At 41.4% G+C, this 14,404-nt stretch overlaps 1 protein-coding gene across 1 annotated transcript; it reads left to right on the top strand.

The window, feature by feature from the left end:
* Nucleotides 1-3,888: 3,888 nt before the first annotated feature.
* LOC142269291 (uncharacterized) lies at nucleotides 3,889-7,905 on the top strand (the record flags this gene model as incomplete). Its single annotated transcript, XM_075332388.1, has 1 exon — nucleotides 3,889-7,905. A coding segment is annotated over exon 1 (4,017 nt), but the record flags the coding sequence as incomplete, so codon positions are not given.
* Between the last annotated feature and the right edge of the window lie 6,499 nt (nucleotides 7,906-14,404).

The following is a 14,404-nucleotide window of genomic DNA, read 5'->3' as shown; positions in this document are numbered from 1 at the left end:
TAGTTAGCCAATTTGCACTCTGGTTAGCAGCTTAACGACTTACACAGGTAACAATGGTATACAATCCTGTAACTATGGAAAGCATTTTCAAAAACGAACTAACTTCAGCTCTCCCCTCTTCACTCCCAAATTTTACCTCTGGTGCACGGAAACACCCTGGACCTGGGTGAGAACACATGAAGAAAAGGAGAAATTCCAGCAACTCCAGGAGAAAGTAGAATTTTCTTTAAAAATGGATTATTTATTGATAATAAAAATATTTCATCAAAGCAAAACAAAATGATTTTTAGTGAGGCAAGACAAAGGAGCCGTTTCCTACGCGTTTCAACCTAGATAGGTCTTAATCATGGAATGCCATGATTCCAACCTATCTACGTTGAAACGCGTAGGAAACGACTCCTCTGTCTTGCCTCACTATTTTTTGTCTTGCTTGGATGGAATATTTTTATTATCAATAAAGAATCCATTTTTAAATAAAATTCTACTTTCTCCTGGAGTTGCTGGAATCTCTCCTTTTCTTCATATCGAAAGCATTTTGGTTTGTTAGCCAATGTGTACTATGGTTACCAGCTTACCCCGGCTCACGGTACACGTGTGCGGGAGTCGGCGTACGCTGGTAACTATGGTACACATTGGGTAAATAAGCAAAGCAATTTGCATAGTTTTTCCATTGTGTACCATGGTTACCAGTCTACGACAGTTTCCTGCACATTTAGATTGATGGTCTCCCGCTGTCAAACACGCTGATGCGTGCTGCACAGCCGAAGACCATCGAGCAAAAAATGAAACATCATTATTCAAAACTTTAACTCACACACACTGCTAAATACCTTGAACAAAAATCATACTTCTTGCCTGTAGTCTACCATATCATTTACCATGTCTTGCAATTTTCGTGTTTTTTTCAGATTACGTCTAGCACGATTTACACTGATTGCCTTATAATGGGGCCGAAGCGCAAGTACACCACCGACCAGGAACGAAAAGCAGCTGCAGCAAAAAGAAGGCAACTACAACGTCAAAAACAAAGGCAAATAGAACAAGAGGTCAACAGACAACGATGTGATGCCAACGCTAGCACACAGCCTCCAGAACAAGACACACGTAAACAAACTGCCTGCACAATAACCCACGAGGGTACGGCTCACACACAACAGCTACACCAAGATAATCTTCAAAAAAAGGACAACAGACAAGCCTTGGAAGTATCACCTCCCGCACTTCCACCACAACAGGAGACACCACAAGAAATTAGAAATGAAGAGGTAAGTCAGAAGAAGAAGAGAATGGACACACACAAAATACACATAGTAACTACCAAAATCATCCCCCCTCACTAACATGTCTTGCCTCCATTGGCTCCAGTTTGCATCTGCCTGCGCAGATAAATTAATGCCCCAATGCATTCTCTATAAGCCAACGCCCTCTTAGCAATGGGACAAGTACTGTCACATCAACTGCCTTATATTACAAATGGAAGCAATTAACACCTCTAAAAAGTAACGAGATTTCAACCCATCTCATGCCTTGCTGTATCGTAGCCCCCAAAGGAAGCTCACTACACAATGATAAACACTCCCACACTTCTAGAGTTTTGCGCTTTGCATACTTACCTGATCGTTTACCATAGTTACCAGTATATGCCGGTTCCATGCCCATTCAGATCGATGATCTTCCGCTGTCAAACACGCTGATGCGTGCTGCACAGCGGAACACCAACAAGCAATAAATGAACCATCATTATTCAAGACTTTACCTCATAACCACTGCTACATACCTTTCTCAAAATCCTATAAAAAAAAAAAAACTAACATGCTGCTGAATACATACTTCTTGCCTGTAGTCTACCATATCATTTGCCATGTCTTGCAATTTTCGTGTCTTTTTCAGATTACGTCTAGCACGATTTACACTGATTGCCTTATAATGGGGCCGAAGCGCAAGTACACCACCGACCAGGAACGAAAAGCAGCTGCAGCAAAAAGAAGGCAACTACAACGTCAAAAACAAAGGCAAATAGAACAAGAGGTCAACAGACAACGATGTGATGCCAACGCTAGCACACAGCCTCCAGAACAAGACACACGTAAACAAACTGCCTGCACAATAACCCACGAGGGTACGGCTCACACACAACAGCTACACCAAGATAATCTTCAAAAAAAGGACAACAGACAAGCCTTGGAAGTATCACCTCCCGCACTTCCAACACAACAGGAGACACCACAAGAAATTAGAAATGAAGAGGTAAGTCAGAAGAAGAAGAGAATGGACACACACAAAATACACATAGTAACTACCAAAATCATCCCACCTCACTAACATGTCTTGCCTCCATTGGTTCCAGTTTGCATCTGCCTGCGCAGATAAATTAATGCCCCAATGCATTCTCTATAAGCCAACGCCCCCTTAGCAACGGGACAAGTACTGTCACATCAACTGCCTTACATTACAAATGGAGGCAACTAACAACGCAAAAAACTATCCAGATTTCTACCCATCACATACCTTGCTGTATCGTAGCCCACAAAGAAGGTCACAACACAACGATAAACACTCCCACACTCCTACAGTTTTTCCACGTGGAACACACACATAATGTAAACCATGTAGTAACATACTTTCAGCAACATTTGTAAAGACCTGCTCAGTAACACAGTGCAACATAGCTCTCACAAGTCAACTCAACACCTTCTCTCATGCACAGTACTCTAACAAAAAAATCCTTTACTTCACTCAACAGTCTAACTGTATTATTTCGTCTATCTGTCTGCCTTTTACAGCTTCACTCAAGAATACTTGACGAGCTCTGTCTTACAAGGGGGCGTAAGCGAAAATACACCAGCGAACATGATAGAAAAATAGCAGCAGCATCAATGCGACAACAACGTCGCAACATCGAGACACTTCAACAAACTACTGAAAGACAAGCCAGAGAAGCTAATTCTCAAAGACTATGTCGACACAAAGCCTCACCTAAACAAATTTCCGATAGACAAGCCCACGATGCTCAAGCTCACACACAACGTCGAAAAAAAGAGACTCTTCAACAAACTGTGGACAGAAAAGCACAAGATGCCACAGCTAACACACAACTTAGAAAACAAGAGACTCTTCAACAAACTATGGACAGACAAGCACAAGATGCCACAGCTCACACACAACGTAGAAAACAAGAGACTCTTCAACAAACTGTGGACAGACAAGCAAAAGATGCCACAGCTCACACACAACGTAGAAAACATGAGACTCTTCAACAAACTGTGGACAGACAAGCACAAGATGCTACAGCTCACACACAACGTAGAAAAAAAAGAGACTCTTCAACAAACTGTGGACAGACAAGCTCAGGATGCTACAGCTCACACACAACGTAGAAAACAAGAGACTCTTCAACAAACTGTGGACAGACAAGCACAAGATGCCACAGCTCACACACAACGTAGAAAACAAGAGACTCTTCAACAAACTGTGGACAGACAAGCACAAGATGCTACAGCTCACACACAACGTAGAAAACAAGAGACTCTTCAACAAACTGTGGACAGACAAGCACAAGATGCTACAGCTCACACACAACGTAGAAAACAAGAGACACTTCAACAAACTGTGGACAGACAAGCACAAGATGCCACAGCTCACACACAACGTAGAAAACAAGAGACACCACAACAAACTGCTGCAAGACAAGCTCAGGATGCAGAAGCCCACAGCCAACAACGGAGACAGGAATCCCCATCTTCCAAACTAAAAAGACAACAACATGATCGCCTAATTCATCACAAAAGAATGATCTACCATCTCAGCCAAACTCAACACAATATTCAACTTTTTACAGCCAGCAGAACACATAATGAAAATACAATTATTCAGCATTACTGTGGAAAGATGAATTCACTCTGCTCCAAATGCAACTCGCACAATTTTACCGATGAAAAACCAGCAGACAATCTGTTCACTCAATGCTGCCAAAAAGGGACAATTCAGTTGCCCATACCTCAATACTCAGATCTGTTAGAGCAATTGATGAAAGGAAGTCATCCACACAGTAAAAATTTTATGGACAATATCCGAAGCATCAACAGTTCACATGCATTTGCTTCATTTGGAGCCAATATTGCACCGCCGCCAGGATTTGGCCCGTATTGTTTTAAAATTCATGGTCAAATTTACCACCGCACAGGGACACTTCATCCAGAAATGGGCCAAACTCCAAAATATGCTCAATTATACATTTTGGATCCAAATGAAGCAACAGAACAACGGCTGACTGTTCACGAAAACAAAAAGTGTAATACTGAAATGATGCATCAAATTGCACAACTTTTACAACAAATCAATCCATTTGCAGCTGCATATCGCATGCTAAAAGACGTAGAAGCCGAAGAAGAACAGAAGGCTATCACATATGGAACTTCAATGCCTTCTATTGTCATGGCCATTAAACAAGAACGTGGACAAGATCCACGGCGATACAACAAACCACGCATTAGTGAGGTCGCAGTAGTTTTCCAAAATGATGATGGAGAGCCTCCTTTTAACAGGGATATATTAGTTCATCTTCACCCAGACAAAAACAACCCTTTACTTCCTAAAACACAGCGGATTAGCATTTTGCACAGCAACCTTGATGCTCTTCTATATCCGCTTTTCTTTCCAAGAGGTGATCAAGGCTGGCATGAAAACCTACAACAACAAGGTACTACTAGAAGAATAACACAACTGCAATACTACAGTTTTCAACTCTCTGTCCGCAATCACTTTAATCCAATTTTAAACGGTGGAAAACTAACACAACAGTACTTAGTAGATGCATATGTTAAAATAGAAGCTAATCGCCTGAATTACATAAGACAAAATCAAAAAATCCTCAAAGTAGAAGACTACTGTGTTCTTCAAGAACATTTGCAACAAAAATCAATTGAAAAGGGAATACCTATTGGCAAAACAGTTATTCTACCTTCGTCATTTGAAGGAAGCCCCCGCAACATGCAACAACGTTATCAAGATGCAATGGCAATAGTCACTAAGTATGGAAAACCAGACATTATTGTTACCATGACCTGTAATCCCAAATGGGTTGAAATCACCGAGCATCTGGAACCATGGCAACACGTAGAACATAGGCCTGACTTAGTTGCACGCATATTTCGGCTAAAACTAAAAAGCCTTTTACAAGACATCAAAAATGGCCTGTTTGGAACAGTCATAGCAATGGTTCATGTCATCGAGTTTCAAAAAAGAGGTCTACCACATGCACATATTCTCCTTATCTTAGACACCAATTCTAAGATTCACACTGAGGAAGACATCGACAACATAGTATGGGCTGAGATTCCTAACCAACAACAATATCCAGAGCTCTATGACATTGTAGTGTCTCATATGGTTCATGGTCCATGTGGAGTTCTTAATCCAGCAAGTCCATGCATGCAAAATGGAAAATGTACTAAAAAATTTCCAAAGGACTTAAAACAGCACACTGTTAAAGATTTAGATGGCTACCCATCATACCGACGACAAGATATTGAGAACATTGTTCACAAAAATAAACATATCAATAACTCATGGATAGTTCCATACAATCCATACCTACTAAAACGCTACAACTGTCACATCAACGTGGAAATCTGTGGTTCAATCAAAAGTGTTAAATATCTTTTTAAGTATATCTACAAAGGCCATGACAAAGCTAATGTCGAAATCCAACAGAAAACTCTGAACCATGATGAATCTTCAACTTTTGTAGACTCAAGATATGTCAGTGCTCCCGAAGCTGCGTGGCGAATATTTGCCTTTCCAATGCATTCACAGTCCCATGCCATTATACGATTAGCTATTCATTTACCACATCAACAACAACTTTATTTTTTTGAAGATGCTCAAGTCGAAGATGTGTCCAAAACTTTAACCACAACCTCAACATTACTAGAATGGTTTTTGCTAAACCAACGAGATAAAAATGCAAGGCAATATTTGTATCGAGAGATTCCAGAGCATTATGTTTGGAAAAAAACTTGGAATCCAAGACTACGTGGAGTAAGCACAATAATTGGACGCATGTATACTGTTAGTCTCAAAGATCAAGAAAGATATTGCCTTCGCCTCTTACTACTGCATGTCAGAGGAGCTACAAGTTATAACCATTTAAAAACCGTTCATGGAGTATTACATGATACATTTAAAGCTGCAGCTTTGGCTTTGGGACTTCTATTTGATGATACAGTTTGGAAACTTACTTTACAAGACGCAGTAACCCTACATATGCCTAAGCAACTTCGTGAATTGTTTGCCTACATTTGCGTGTTTGGCCCCCCTACAAACCCTGATCAACTTTGGACACTTTTCAAAGAAAATCTAATTGAAGATTACTGCTTACATCTTCACAACCAAACTGGTCATTGTTGCAAATGTGAAGCTTACGCCATGCAAGATGTCCAAAATATTTTATTACTACATGGAAAAACGTATGCTGACTTTAATTTGCCACACCCTGAAATACAACTTCCACAAGCTCCGCAGTATAATGAATCTTCAGAATTATTGTTAGCAACAGAGCTGAGAATCTCCTTAAATGAACAACAACAAATTGCATATGACACCATTTTAAGTGCCATTCTTAACCAAGGAAATGCGAACCCTAAATGTTTCTTTATTGACGGTCCTGGAGGAAGCGGCAAAACATACCTTTATGATGTTTTAATACATCACGTTAGAGGGTTGGGAAAAAAAGTGTTGACATCTGCTACAACAGGTATTGCAGCAAATCTATTAAACGAAGGTCGCACTATGCATTCACTATTTGGCATCCCAGTTCCAGTCAATGAAATATCCGTTTCACGAATCAAACAAGATACAGTAGCAGGAAAACTTTTACAAAATGCAAGTCTTTTAATAATTGACGAATGCACTATGGCCTCCAAATATGCTTTGACCTTAATTGACAGACTTCTACGTGAAGTAATGACCACAAAGGTAGCAGAAAAAAATGTAATTCCATTTGGTGGAAAAGTGTTTGTTATTGGGGGAGATTTTCGACAATGCCTTCCAGTTATACCAAGTGGAACAAGAACAGATATTATTGAGTCCAGCTTAAAAATGTCAGAACTTTGGAAAAACTTTACCAAACTCCAACTAATTAACAACATGCGATCTACTGATCCAGATTACAGCAAATGGCTTCTGAAACTTGGTAACGGTGAACTTACCAATCAATATAACCTTGGAGAAGACATTATAGAAATACCTGAAGACATGTTATGTAAAGACTGCATTGTAACTGAGGTTTTTGGACAACGTTTGAACATTGATATTAACGACAAAAACAATGTTAACAAAGCCTCTTCCTATGCAATTCTCTGTGCCAAAAATGAAGACGTTACTCTACTAAATTCCCGTGTAATGGATCGCATGCCAGGTGAATATAAGTTGTACAAAAGTGATGATTCAATCGATGTAGATAATGAAGATGAACGTGAACATTATCCCGTTGAATTTTTAAACAGTGTAACACCATCAGGAATGCCATCCCACATACTTCAACTTAAAATTGGAACCATTGTTATGTTGCTCCGGAATCTAAATACCAAACAAGGACTATGTAATGGAACGCGCCTTATTGTGACTGGAATGTATTCACACCTTATTCAAGCAAGAGTCATCACTGGATCAGCTAAAGAAAAGGAAGTGTTAATTCCACGTATTGATATATGTCCTTCAGACACTCGCCTTCCATTTAAACTTCGCCGTCGTCAGTTTCCCCTAAAACCTGCATTTGCCATGACAATAAACAAGTCACAAGGCCAAACTCTACACCGTGTTGGCATATATCTACCTGAACCAGTTTTTGGCCATGGACAACTGTACGTTGCGTTTTCAAGAGTGACAATGAGATGCAACGTCAAAGTACAAGTTCTTGACACACCTTTACAAGGAAAGTTACTTAAAGAGAGTGAAAAGATCTTTACACAAAATGTGGTGTATAAAAATATTTTTAATTAACTTTACACTGTTCATAACCTTCTTTCATTACAAGCCATGGACATCATTAAACATTAGACTCATCTATTAAAACTGTTCATATTAATCACCGATCATAAAAATATTTAACATGAACTAAATAACCAGGAATGTTTCCACAACCTCTTTCCATAGTACCCACTTACCTCATTGTTCCCCTGCTTTCTTCCCTAATAAAATATTCTTACCCCTCCCATCCTTTCATTTTCCTCTCATACAAAAAAAATTGTAACCATTTATAGTATATGAAATATATGTATTGATAGTTTGAAACCAATTCATTATCTAATAAATTATTGAAAATAAAATTGTTTGTTCTATTTGTCATTCTTAAACCAATAAACTATTTTAAGAATACTAAATTAAAACTAACCCATCCAAACAATTTATTACATTATTATTCAATCTGCTAACAAACATACACATTCTAGACTACCCGATGCGTTAGAATCGGGCCACCTTCTAGTATATATATATATATATATCCAAAGGAGAAAGAAAGTCGCACTCCAGATGCTCACCATATCACTCAGTCTTTATTGCAGGGGAAACATGAGGGTACAAGCGGTGGGGAGGGTGAGACAAGCCATACAACGCCGGACGACGGCGTGCCGTTTCGCTAGAACTTAGCTTCCATGGGTCCAGTGCAAACTGCCATGCAGCACCGCCCTTTTAACACAAATTGTGTGGGTACTGCATTAGCAGAGTGATTTAAAATGCAAATGCAAGTATACAATTAGTAGCTGCAAAAAACAGGTGAAGACTTCAAGGGTATTAACATATCACAGTCTAATACACATATCTCTCAAAATACAATAATATACAAAAGGCGGACAGAATCACAATCCCTACAAGAACAGAACAAAATTCTGATGTACAGTACAGCGAGCACAAAAACAGTAGAAATTATTTTAAATTAGTGAAAAAAAAAAAAAAAATTTCAGAGACAATGTATGCAATAATGTTAAAATGCAAAACAGTAGCTATTAATCAATGCCATGATCAGATAGTGCTAGCAAAACAAGGGTGTCACAGTCAGGATGTCATATAGTCGACATGCCAAAAAAAAAAAAAAAAGGTCTTTAAAGAAAAACTGACAAGTCGTTTCTGTCATTCAAACCTAGCGGTCCCATTGCGTTTAGATCCAGAATCAATCTGGATTCTTTTTGTAACAGCGTGCGGTGCGTGTCGCCGCCTCTGCTGCTAGGATTGACTTTAAACAGACCAGCAAAAGAAAGTAGATTGGAATTACTATTATGGCATTCCTGCATGTGTTTAATAAGTCTTGCTGAACCTATCCCTGATATTAAGGATTTGCAATGTTCCCTAAAACGGACGTAAAGGGGCCGGATAGTTTTTCCAATGTAATAAAAATTGCAGGGGCAGAATAATGCATACACTATATAAGTGGACTTGCACGATATGAAATCATTAACCCTGAGGTACTCACACCCCACTTATTACATCCCCCGTTTTATGGGCCGAACCGAAAGGACAATTCCCACATCTAAAATTACCCTTAATTTTTTTCTTGTCTAACCATGTCTTTTCCTTTGTGGGCACGAATCTATTTTTTACCAAAAGGTCGACTAAATTATGGCCTCTTCTGTAAGATACCAAGGGACCCTCTTTAACCAGGGCTCTAAGGTCTTTATCGTTTTTCAACAAATGCCAGTGTCTCTTTATGCTGGATCTCACAATGTCAAACAGAATTGTATTTGAAATTGAAGGTGCATCTATCCCCGGCGGCATTATGCGGCATTTTTCCTGGTATTTTTTTTAAAAAAAAATTTGCGAGGTCTATCACGATCATTCGTCGCCATCGCAGTCCTGTCCTGTTCTTTTGCTGGTCTGTTTAAAGTCAATCCTAGCAGCAGAGGCGGCGACACGCACCGCACGCTGTTACAAAAAGAATCCAGATTGATTCTGGATCTAAACGCAATGGGACCGCTAGGTTTGAATGACAGAAACAACTTGTCAGTTTTTCTTGAAAGACCTTTTTTTTTTTTTGGCATGTCGACTATATGACATCCTGACTGTGACACCCTTGTTTTGCTAGCACTATCTGATCATGGCGTTGATTAATAGCTACTGTTTTGCATTTTAACATTATTGCATACACTGTCTCTGAAATTTTTTTTTTTTTTTTCACAAATTTAAAATAATTTCTACTGTTTTTGTGCTCGCTGTACTGTACATCAGAATTTTGTTCTGTTCTTGTAGGGATTGTGATTCTGTCCGCCTTTTGTATATTATTGTATTTTGAGAGATATGTGTATTAGACTGTGATATGTTAATACCCTTGAAGTCTTCACCTGTTTTTTGCAGCTACTAATTGTATACTTGCATTTGCATTTTAAATCACTCTGCTAATGCAGTACCCGCACCATTTGTGTTAAAAGGGCGGTGCTGCATGGCAGTTTGCACTGGACCCATGGAAGCTAAGTTCTAGCGAAACGGCACGCCGTCGTCCGGCGTTGTATGGCTTGTCTCACCCTCCCCACCGCTTGTACCCTCATGTTTCCCCTGCAATAAAGACGGAGTTATATGGTGATCATCTGAAGTGCGACTTTCTTTCTCCTTTGGATTTATCTTGGTCTTCACCGCAAGTCTGCACCATGATCCCCTCCATGGCTCAGTAGGGCTCAAGTAGCTGAACGTGTAGTAACACACGGAGTAGGTGGTGCACCGGGACTCTTACCTCTTTCATATATATATATATATATATATTTATAAATATATATATTTATAAGGAATATGATATCTGTCATTGCTAACAGGCTTTGCTAAAATAGTAAATACCCAGTATCAGATATAAACATCATATTTCTTTGTTACCCATGTTAGAGTTGGTGGGTCAGCAGTGCATCCACTTCCGCCCCTATGTACATTTCGCATAAAACGCTTCCTCAGGGGGCTATTGCAGATCAATTTTCCCTCTCCTTGTATGATGTGTTCGCCTAATGGCCACCGCTTGCAGTCTGTCCACCGACCGCAACGGGGAAGCACCGCTCTTCAGAGTTGCCAGCGCATGCACAGTGGCTATAGAAGCCAGGGCTTATACACAGCCCTAATGACAGCGGCGTGACCCAGCGGGCAGGTGGAGGACAGTGGGCACGCGCACCAGACTGCATTAAGCAATTTACGTCACATTCCCATATGCTGCACTATGATATGCGCTTGCTTACTTGCTAATCACTGTGCATGATATGCAAAGTTGAAGCGACCAAATGGTCTTGGACACCTATAAATTTATAAATTCCAAGTATGTGTGATGCCCTGGGCAAGCCAGGGGTCACAGGTCATGACACCACCACACCCTACACCCCGGATAGGTACACCGAAGCTAAACCAAAAATCCTTGTTGCCTTCCTCCAGGGGCTGATGTCCACACCAGGGGGTGGGCCAGGTGGTTGGCTCCGCCCACCGAGGAGTTCACAACCCTGGAGGCGGGAGAACCAGTCAGATCAGTTTAGTCAGAGTTTGAAGTGAGAGTGAAGTGGTAGAGGAGCAAGAGAGAGGAGTAAAACTGGAAGAGAAAGTGACAGTTGAGGAAGCCTGAAGTTGGTCCGGGTGCGTGCCCCGGACTGAGACAGCAAGGTCAGCAGACGGCGGTGACCGTCTGCAGGAGAGGCTGATCGGAGGTTGTCGAAAGGACCGTGGACGGGTGGTGGCCCGGCGGTACCAGAATGGTATACGAAGAGAAGCCAGCAACATTGGCAGGGGCCTTTCGGATCCCGGCAAGGCTAGGAGTCGCCGTGAATTTGCCAAATCCGTCAGTGAAGGGGACCTCCGGGTCTCCCAACAACTAAGTCCCGATTGAAGGCAACAGTCCAACCGTAGGAGAGAGACACCGCCACCGCCAAGGCACCAGTTTCTCAGGGCCAGCGCCTGCGGGTAAAGTGGGGCTCCTCCGGCCCATATCCAAGCCAGGGAGTGGGTTTTCCGGTGGGAACCCATCGCTACCAATATAGACTTACGTGCAGGAAAAGGGACCGTCATCGTCAACTACCGGGGAAAAGCAACAGCAGCCGTCCGTGGGAACCGTCTTTCCAGCCGTGTGTTTTACCGAGAACTGTGTCCCCGTCTCAGGCTGAGTGAGTACCACAGTGCCGTGAGGCACAGCGCTGCCCCGCATCCCTGCACCCCACCAAGCCCTGCACCGGCCCCGCCATCCCTCATCCCCCATCTCATCACTGGGCCCCGGGACAACCACCCCCTACCCACGGAGGGGAGAACCAACAACTTTGCTGCTCCCTGTCACCGCTCCCGGGATCCCCATACAGAGCAGCGGTGGTGTCCACACAATCACCACAACTGCGAGGAGCGCCGCTCGAGTCCCCGGGATCCGGCCCATCGCTCGAGCCACCGAGCAGCAGCAGGCCGCAGCAGCAGCGGCAGCCGGACCCGAGCAGTGGGAGAGCGCGGCGTCCCCACCTCCGCCCGCGACATATGCCATACATAACGATTGAGACATATGGTAATTCATAACATGCATCAAGTCGTGCAATATGCAGAGAATATCCACGTCAGGAATATGAATCCATTAGAGTGGGTTCTTCACATACAAGGTGATCCTTAGGGTTGGTAGAAGTATACTGTAAACAAATACACAAATTAAAACCGATTAAAAACAATACAGGAAAACGGTGGAAGAGATCAAAGATAATGTACTAAATTGCATAAATGATCATTGCTGCGCATGATAACACAAGGCCTATATAAAATAAATAGACGTGACACTCTGAATAATTTTGATGGCATTAAATGGCCGTGACATTTATTAAGGGTTAAATAGCATATTAAAATTACCAATAAATAACCAAATCTTTATTAACCATTTCATCACCACAGTCCATAAACTAGTCCGCCAGCAAAGCTGACGACTTTTCCCTCTAACAAATGCCACGACGAGTGCGATCCTCCACGAGAAGTTCTTTCTCCAGGGATGGCGGGTGGGTGTTCTTCTTTGATCTTCAGAAATTCTGACAGCCAGCTGATGGAGAGCCCCTGCTTTTATTTACAAATTTCCCGCACTTTTCTAACAGCTGACCAATCAGCTGTTAGAAAAAACGGAAAATGGAAAATACCCTACCTATTGGAAAAATCTGCAAACTAAAATTCAAAAGCCCAAGCAATGATTACAGATTCTTCAAAGTAGTCTTTTTTTCTGACAATCAAGCTCAAAAGCTCCGCTTCCAACCTAGCAACTTTATCCTGAGGCAACCTACACTCCATCCTATCAGAATCAATAGTGATGCCTAAAAACTCCAAACACCGACAGGGCAAAGTCGTCTTCTCTTCCGCTATAGGAACACCAAACAAACACATCAACTCACGAAACTTAACTAACAACTTTAAACAATCCTCAGACTCCGCCTTACCAAGAAATAAAAAATCATCTAAATAATGCAGAATTTTCCCTTACCTCCCTCAACCTCAACAACCCAATGTAAAAATGATGAAAAAGATTCAAAATAAAAACAAGACAAAGAAAAACCCATCGGGAGGCATTTGTCAAAAAAATAGTGCCCCCTAAACTGAAAACCCAGAGAATTGAAACCCGAAGGATTCACTGGTAAAAGCCTGAATGCTGACTGTATATCTGATTTTGCCATTAAAGCCCCTCTACCTGCTTCCCTTAACAAATCCACAGCTTGATCAAATGAGGAATATTTAACCGAGACTATATCCGGCTCAATCTCAACATTTAAGAACCATATCTTGGAAACGATAAATGATGGAATAGACGGAAACTACCCTTCTCCTTCTTAGGGACTATCCCGAGTGACGAAAGCCGAAAATTCTTGAACGGGGGACTAACAAAAGGACCAGCTACCCTACCTAATTGAATCTCTTTTAGCACTTTGGAAGCTACCACTGACTCAAATTCATTTACTGAAAGAAGATTCTCCACCCAAATGCACCCTGACCCTTTAAACTCAGGAACAAAAAACCCGTTCACAAATCCATCCAAAATTAACTAAGCATTCTGTCTGACTGGATAGCGATCTAACCAACCCAGCATGTTTTGTACTATCACTGGTGTCACCGCCTTTAAATATGGACTCCTTAGTGTTGTGTTGTTGCTGTGTACTCTGGTTCTGTTTTTTGAAACATTTGAAGATGGCATGATTGCCGCCACAAAAGGAGCACTCATGTCGAAATCTGCAATTGGATGTAAATTTACATGACGACTCATTAAATGCAAAGCAGAAACCTTTTTTAACCATAGGATTATTTTGAGAAAATCTGTTAAAATTAGTCCTCTGAGGAAGCATAAGGTTTAGCCATAGACCGACGTCTTTTTGGCCCCATTGCATATTCCGGAGGATGGCTAATTTTTGACGAAAACTCTCATCATAATTCAGCCATGCAATGCCAC

The sequence above is a fragment of the Anomaloglossus baeobatrachus genome, unplaced genomic scaffold (genome assembly GCF_048569485.1).
Source record: "Anomaloglossus baeobatrachus isolate aAnoBae1 unplaced genomic scaffold, aAnoBae1.hap1 Scaffold_3170, whole genome shotgun sequence".
NCBI lineage: Eukaryota > Metazoa > Chordata > Amphibia > Anura > Aromobatidae > Anomaloglossus > Anomaloglossus baeobatrachus.
Note: the sequence above shows the minus strand (reverse complement) of the source record. Positions and strands in the feature narration are given on the sequence as shown.